The 8877-nt window shown below is 29.9% G+C and overlaps 2 protein-coding genes across 8 annotated transcripts in view; one reads left to right on the forward strand and one right to left on the reverse strand.

The window, feature by feature from the left end:
• The window catches only part of LOC112463095, a 93440-nt gene extending 84585 nt beyond the window's left edge, over positions 1–8855 (forward strand). Inside the window, exon 3 of the mRNA XM_025029282.1 lies at positions 8503–8855. Coding sequence (XP_024885050.1) covers positions 8503–8674 — 172 coding nt within the window. The 3' untranslated portion in view covers positions 8675–8855. The remainder of the gene's footprint in view (positions 1–8502) is intronic.
• Positions 1–8877, reverse strand: part of LOC112463093 (glutamate receptor ionotropic, kainate 1) — a 146589-nt gene that overhangs the window by 54815 nt on the left and 82897 nt on the right. The window lies entirely within an intron of this gene.

Genomic DNA, 8877 nt, shown 5'->3' on the forward strand with positions numbered 1-8877 from the left:
TATATCCGAAACTATAAGTGTTACAGTAGCCATGAATTATTGATGTTAAATACCTAATATTACTTTAAAAAATACTTTAATAACGGTAGATATAATATTGAAACATAAATCTTTTTAAGAAGAAAGATACAAATTAACGAATAACAAGAAAAAGTAGGCTCCGAGAGTCAAACGCGGTTAGTTGTGCGTGAGTTATGTAACATTTAATTAATAATTTAATGCAAATTATAAATCGAATGTTTCGGATCTACGTTGAACCATCTTCAGCGACGTAGTGATAGATAAATTAAATAATCTCAAGCTCCGACGAACATAAGGCGAGTATTTAAAAATTGAATGTACAAAGATAATTTTTAGAAGAACATACCACAAAAATTTTGCTGATATTCTTATATTATAGTCTACAAATTATTCGGACCAGGCATGAACATTGGGATTTCACTTTTCTTTGTCAGTTAAGCAATTGAATTTGAAATTAAAATTGAAATTGAAATTTTAGTATTGAGAGTCTTTAGTATAAACTAATCATTTATTTTAAAGATATAAATATAAGATATAATACATAAACTGTTTGTGTTTATGTATTATATCTGAATAAAACTTATTTGAAATGGATATTTCTGATAAAAAGTAAGTAAGACTTTTGTGATTAGTTAACTATACATTTTATTATTTTTCTATAATTAATATTATATATCAGGAAAAATATTCAAAAAGAATAGATTATAATTGAATCAAAGCGATTCTACTCGCAATTTAGTTATTCTCTTATAAAAGGATATTTTATCTCACGACTTTTGATTGCAAATACCAAATCTCGGAACATTATTAATTATTTGTCATTTGCCAGCGATAAGAGAATATGCAGAAATTTTATTCCAGAATTACGTTATATACTCGAATTAGGAGCGGAATTCTCGTGGAAAATGCGTTCGTACCACAAGCAGGGATGAACTAGTAACGCAGACGTATCCGAAAAGAAAATTTCCGCGCCGTTAAAAGAAACTGAATTCATTGAAAGTTATAACCGAGTTCGTGAACTTGCAATAACGATCTCTTTCATATCTGTCGTACATATCTACATACATATACAATCGTAAGGCACCGCGCGATTCTCTCCTAAATTTAATTAATGACTTCACCACGGCGCAGTTCACTTCGAACGCGAGTTTTAATTAAATTCGAATAAATACCGCGGCCAAAACCACGCTCGCGGTATCAGGAAGTACTTTGGCGGAAACGTTCTCGTAGGCTAAAACGTGGACTTTGCGTCAAAAATAATCAACACTGAAGATTGTGCTACAATCAACAAAAATTGTATGAAATAAGAAAATTAAAGCTTAGATGATTAGCAATACTTTTAATTGATCCAAAATTAAATATCTTGTTTAAGTTTCTTATAGGTAAGACTTTAGAAGACTATACCTCCCTTCGATTTTGATGAAATTTTATAGGTATATGGTACTCACTAAATGTAGTCGAAACTCACAATGTTGAGTTGTGGAAATGTTTAGTTTTCGAGAAAAAATTTAATTATTCAACAAAAATAACGTTTTTTATAATTTTTGGGTGATGTGGGGCTGTACCTCGCTATGTGTAGACAGTACACATGTAAGCGGAAGAGGAGTTACCGCACCTCCTTCTGCAACAGGGTTGGGGGTGAACCTCGCTTTGCGTGAAAAGTTATAAACCAATGTGGAACGATACAACGATAGACCTTGTTTCGCCCTGTAGGCAAGGAGTAGGGTGGACCTCGCTTCAGGTCAAAGTCATTAAAGGGGTGGGTACCCTAAACAGCCTTACCTTATTTTTTCATGTCAAAATCTTGGAAAACCTGAATTAGGTTAAATTAGGCTAATTGAAAATTTTTCTTCTCGGAAACTAAACATTTCTGCCACTCAACACTGTGAGTTTCGATTACATTTAATGAGTACTATATAGTTGTAAAATTTTATCAAAATTGAAGGGGGTAATTTTTTAAAGCCATTTCTTATATTTGTTTAAAGTTTAAATATGGTATAGTTTTAAATATAAGATAAACATAAAATATATATTTTGGAAATACATATTGGTTAACAATGCGAGTCAGTCAATTAAAAAATCAATTAAAAAATATTTTTAATTGCATATCTGGTGGGCAGTTTGTCAGAAAAGTCATGCTCGTTTTTCATTTTTTTTTTAAATAAGGATGGATGAAAATCACAGCAATCTGCATGCTCGGCGGCGAATAGAATAATCGAACGCTTTTTTTACTTTTGCTAATTTATAAATCTGTACCATGCTTTTCAATATTCCCCTACGCTGATAACTAACATTTTTGGAAAAATATACAAAAAACAACGTAGAGCCATATTGGCTGCTTTCTAATTTGTATCGTATTTCACAGACAATTCTAGGAATTAAAATTTTCATTCTTTTAAAAATAGCTTAAGTGAAGGCACTTTACCGCTCAAAAATCGTTTAATTAAAAAATGCACGGAACATTGATTCACCATTCTTTATATCGCCATTGTTTTCATGATCCCATTGCAATAATTAACTTTACTTTTAAAAATCTCCTTTTTATCTTTTTCATGATTTCATCGAAAGAAACGCTTTTCAAAATGATACTATTTTTTACATCAGCTTTATTACAACTAATCCATTTCGAAGTAATTCGACCTTTAATCTCTAAAAGCACTCTTTGTTCAGTAACTGCAATTTTCTGGTTCTATCTCGCAGCACGTGCCATGGCCACTGACTGCAACTTTTGAGTTTTTGCACGAGAGATCATTTCTTCTTTTACAGAAAGAGAGACAAAGTATTTTTTTTATGAAAAAAAAACCAAATTTTTAATTATATTGAGTTAAAGATCTTTTGGATTTATATTTGTGTCTTGAATCTATTAAAAAATAATATCTATTGTTTATAATAATTTGCGTAAAGTCAATAACTCTTTAATCAATGTGCGTGTTACTCACTTAAAGTTATGTAAAGTTGATAATCTATTTTAAAGTTTAATTATTAGCTTGCTTAATAAATTTATTAGAAGTTTACATTATTACGCAATAATGTAATTTTAGAATAATTGTCTCGATTAGAAGCGTTTACTTTTTGTTAAATTAGATTCCTTCTAACTATCTTTTTTACTTCATCAAACTTTAGAATAAAGTGTATACAATATTGTTTTGCAAAATATAATATATATAGTTTTTAAAATACAATTCGATAATGTGAAAAATATGCATCCAATTATAACTTATAGATACGCAAATTTATCTTCGTCACCTTTATGGAATAGTCTAACAATACGTCTAAGAAATGAAACTCTGTCGGCGTCAAATCAAATCTCCGTCACTCATTTGAAAGGAAATTAGCGATTATGTGCAGCAATTAATTGTTTTTAAATGGTACCACTGATAGGAGGTACTATTGATGTTTTACGCAAGTGTTCAGTTTGAATATTTTTAATTTTTCTGGATTTTTACTCTGTCTGGATATCGATTATAGATAACTCATAGAATTATGTAGAGAGAGAGGACGTCAATCCATTTAATATTATGTCAGAAGAATTCTTTGGATATATTCTTGCTGTGACATATTTCGATTTTAATTGATTATTCTAATTTTTATATTTATTCTTAAATCTTGCATTAATAATACTTATAATTTATTAATGTGTAAAGTTTTTTTTAGAGATAATAATAATAATTATTATGCTATTATACGTAATAGTTATATCATCTAATAAATTTATCTTTTTTTTATATAAAGTATTAAATTACGCAATTGCTAATAATATTTTAGTAACATTTGGCAGAAGTTTATATAGTACTTAGCGCATAGTTATGCAGCGGACGTTAACCTGGTCATATCTGACTCTCATCTCTTCAACTGCATTACAACAATCGTGCATACTCGACTCAACAGAGCTGCATTATCCTCTCGGGGATCACGGAATACACGAATAGCCTTCATATTTTGGTGACGGCGATTTTACCGTTAGGAACGATCAACATGAACGGCTCTCTTGGAGGTTGTTTTGTCTCTTCCTATAGTAAGACATTTTCCTTTCGTATCTTGTATCAATTGCCGCTCGTGTAGATTTGATTTATAAAAAGCAAGAACATATATATATATATATATATATATATATATATATATATATATATAGCTATAATACACAAGTGTATATACAAAAAGGATATAATTTACATATAATTTTTTCTTAATGGGAATGATACACATTTCCATTGAAAATGTTATATGCTTATTTTTCTTTTGCAGTGCATAAAATCGTTATACTTCATGATTTTAATAAGTCAACAATTTATAGTTGTTTGATTCAATATTCTTTAATAACGCATTTATTTGAAATTAGTTCTTTGTGTTCAGAACATTGAAGTTCAGAAAACCAAATTTATTTACAATAAATTTACACTGTAAAGTAATATTTAGAAACACGATTGCGATTATTCTCTACAATTATAATTATCAACGATTCGTTATTTAATAACACCCGTGATTAAATGGTTTCAAGCAATAGGCATTTATCAAAGCATATTAAGGTTCAGTTTCACAAACGTTGGTTAACTTTTAACCTCGGGTTATCTCACTTTTCGTCTCTTTCTAAAGGGGACGTTAAAAAGAGTCAAAGAGTGAGTTAACGTGGGGTTAAAAGTTAACCGACGTTTGTGGAACTGGGCTTAAATTGTTTGATTAATGGTTAAAGCATAGGCATATTAATCTTTCGCGCGATTAACTTACGTAAGCAGGAATTCGAGCGATAAAGTATTAATAAATTGTTATTCTATTATATGATAATTAAAGACGACATTTATTTCTCTAACAATATTTGCATTTGAATTATATTTTATATTTTGTTTTAATTGCAAATCAAGTGTAATTTACCCACTAATTTCAGATTAAAGGCATAAAGTAATATACGAAACGAGTTCAAGAAACATTTGATGATAGTTAATTTATCAAAATTTCTTTGAAAAGCAAAGAGAGAATATTTGGCATTTATTTTATAGACCGTTAAATATTTCCTGAAAATGATAACTTGGTTGTAGAGCACGTGATCTTGGCGTCTCTGTTTATGCGGCTTACAACACGCGGTGTCTACGCTAATTGTAAGTCGCCACGCTATTATATGTACGACACCATTAAAACGAGCAGACAGTAGCGCAAACCGCTCTATACTGTACTTCGCATTACCTCTACATTCTCTATGAACAATTACGTTACTAGCAGCACCTCGCGATTAATCAATTGTTATATCTAATTATTTATTTATAAGTGTATCGAGGTAACGTTTATTTTTCAAAGTAGGTATTTCGATATTGATCGCAATTATGAGGTACATCGGTCATTCATTAATCTTCTGTTCGTTTGAGGTTCATCCCTTGGGCGTAAATAGAATCATAATTCGTGGCGAATTATACATAGTTTGACACTTTTTGCTTTTATTGCAAAATTGCATGCGACTATTATCGGAAGTGCCGTGCAATCGTAATTAATCGTGTTTTCACAAATATGCAACGAAAAAATTCGAATATCTAAATATTTTTCCAGAAATGAATATTATATAAAAAAAATGCAAAAAACAATTAAGATTACTTTTAAATTTTTAATGTATAAGTTTAGATAAAGAAAAATACAACATATTTTACAGTCACACATAATACATAACGTTAAATTAATATATTTAATAAGAATGCGCTGATACCCCCTTATTAGTTGTATTTAATTTTATATCTTTTGCATTAATTTTACTTTAATCTTTCATAGTCTCTTCATTCATATTTAATGATAACTTTATTATTTAAAATGCAAAATGAAAAAATTCTTTATATAAATTATTCCAGAGTTAATCACATATCAATTATATTAAAATACTTAATAAAATATACTTAATAAAATATAAAAACGTGTATATATCGCGAGAATATACATATAAAATTCATACTAACAGTAATATAGTTTTTATTGCATGAAAAGTCTGTCATTTATTTTGGATTCATTTTTCGTCGATCGTTATCAATTTTGGCATAGTGAATTTTAAACACTATGAACAATTAAGCGCTTTGTTTTATTATCTCGCAATTATCCTTTGCGAATAACTGATCTCACGATAAATGATTTGTAAGCGTATCGAAGTGATGGTGGTTTGTCGAAAGATATACTTTGTGTGATTTTTTCGTTTAAAGTAAAAGTCGGAGTAATATCGTATGGAAATAAAAATTCGTTGTTTCTCTACGAGGAATGGAACATTCGAAACTATTTTATTATTCGTTAAATATTTCAGAAATCGCCGCATTACCATACTCACACACCGCTACTTGAACAAGCAAGTAGCAGGTCGACCGTATATTATCGTATTATTTTTCGAAACCTGATTATATCTCATAATTACAATAAGCAATGTATTTATTGTGTTTTAACTACATTTGATTTGGGGAATATTGTGTTCGATTAACATAATGTACCTTATTTTCATCCTTTTGTATTAAATGAGTGTGTCGGACTTGGTAATATAATCTCAAAGTAGGAGGAAAAGGAAAAGAAAAAAGAAAAAAAATTAGAAGTAAATAAAATCATGTATTATATGCATTATATTGAAAGTATATAATATTCTTATAAATATTTTATTTTTATAATAGACCGTTGAAATTAATTAGAAAAATAAAAATATTCTACGTGTACTTATTGTATACTTTCGGGTCGGCAACGTATTCGTTGGCTGTGGCGATTATTTTTGTGACATACAACACGCTTTGTTGACCCGAGGCCATTGCGCTGTCATTCGCACGACGAGTCTCGAGCCAACAGGTAGTGACAAGCTCCATATTTTGTCTTATTACTACGCGATACACGATCGCGACAAGTATTAAATAACGTCAGACGTGATTATTCTCAATGAGCAATTAACAATCAGCTCTCGATTGACTGATCAACTTTCTCGATTAATAATATCGTAAAAGTATCTAGATGATAGCTTTAATTAAATAAATATTTGCATTATTTATTCTTTCCGATATTGAAACAAAAGGAAACGAGAATTATTGATTATTGTTTCATGGTACTTTTAGAGATAATAATTATTCCATTAATGTGATTCCTAAATTCAAATATTTCTTACATTGCATTTAAAAGTTGTTGTTGATTTAAATATCATTTTGTCTATTAATTTAAATATTAATGCCTATTATTTTTAGATTGAACAATCAAAATTGTTCGATTTTAATAAATCAGAGAAGAAAAGAAGTCGTCACATTTCTAACGATTATTAAATTCCATTCTTTATATTTATTAAGAACACAAGAAAGTTGAACTTAGTAGTTACCTAATTTCCTTGTTTTCGCGAAAAATTAACATAAAATTATAACTACATAAATATACATTTTATGTTTTACTACATATACAAAAGACTTTGTTTTTTTTTTTAATAAATATAAAATTTAATGTGTGATAATAGTCTATGAAGTTGAAGTTTGAAGCGGTCTTGGAGCGAAAATTAAAATGCGTTTTCTTCCAAAAAATACAAGTGCGAGGACAATATTTAATATTTTACATTGTATATCGAATAATAGCTTGTAATCGACTGTCCTACAATAGTACTGAAATAACACTTTATTTTACTTTTGAACGCTGATAGTGTCTAAACGGTTCATTATTGTGAACCTTGCCCATTGTGACTTTTGATCAGCATTAGATAAACTATTTATTTCCGAAGTTTCAGCCAATTTCACTGAAATCAAATTTTCATAAGAGTTGTGCGGGGTTCTTTGGTGTCTTTTGAAATGTGGATAAACCAAGACAGAGTAGTAATGTTTAATTCTGAAATAATTATTATCCGTTAATTTATTGTATGTGCATACAAGGCTGCATAAAATAGAGGGAGCTATGAAATAGAGTCAATTAAAATTGATACATCATTGTTCACTTAGATCATTATTGAACCTTTACATGTAACAGAACTTTATTAAGCGATAGAATAAATTATGTATTTTAGAAATACATAAATTACTTAAAATTTATAAAAACAACTTTGATTTTAAGATATAGAAATAAAGGCACATAACAGAGTGATTGCGAGCAAATACTTCATTCCTTCTATTTTTTTCTGACTTCTGCAACGTAAATCTCTGCGCGGCGTAAATACCGGAGTTACCATATAGCACAATTCTTGCGTATTTTTACTACTATTAGTCCTATCTGTCTTACTCTAGTGTACAACCTAAAGGTACACGAATGTGATATATATATATATATACCTTACTCTTGAACTCTCTAAATCTGAATCAATGAAAAGTTACTGGAGTGGCGCAGTGACTATTTACTAATATTAGTCTAAAGTCTGTCTTTCTAATGACTTTTCACTGATTCAGATTTAGAGAGAAGGAAAAAACTGCTTTTGCATGTTTAATAATACATGCAAATACAAATAATACATGATTTAATTTTATGTGATGATTATTTGGCAATAATTGCTAGAAAAGTGTATTTTATCTTTTACAGGCTATTTCGTACTTACCGAAGAACACGGAAGCCCAATCGTCGCCGATTGTATAAGTGGTTTGTCGCGTCGCATTTACGAAAGTGCCGTTTGAAGCCGTCGCATTTTCGGGTACGCCAATTAAAACTGTTGTATTTCGGGAGTGCCGTTTTAAGTCATCGAATTTTTGGGTAAAACAATCAAAATCGTCGCATTTACTGGAGTGCCGCTCGAAGTCGTCGCATTTTCGAGAACGCCGTTCAAAGTCGTCGGATTATCCGGAATACCGTCTCGCGATTTTAATAAATAGCATATAACTGCGTCAATTTCCACGTTCTCAGACGTTCACGACTGTCTCGTGCGTGGTCCTTGAGCGGAAAGGTGCCGGGATCGCATAA

Source organism: Temnothorax curvispinosus, unplaced genomic scaffold (assembly GCF_003070985.1).
Source record: "Temnothorax curvispinosus isolate PA1 unplaced genomic scaffold, ASM307098v1 QBEX01013028.1, whole genome shotgun sequence".
NCBI classification, from domain to species: Eukaryota; Metazoa; Arthropoda; class Insecta; order Hymenoptera; family Formicidae; genus Temnothorax; species Temnothorax curvispinosus.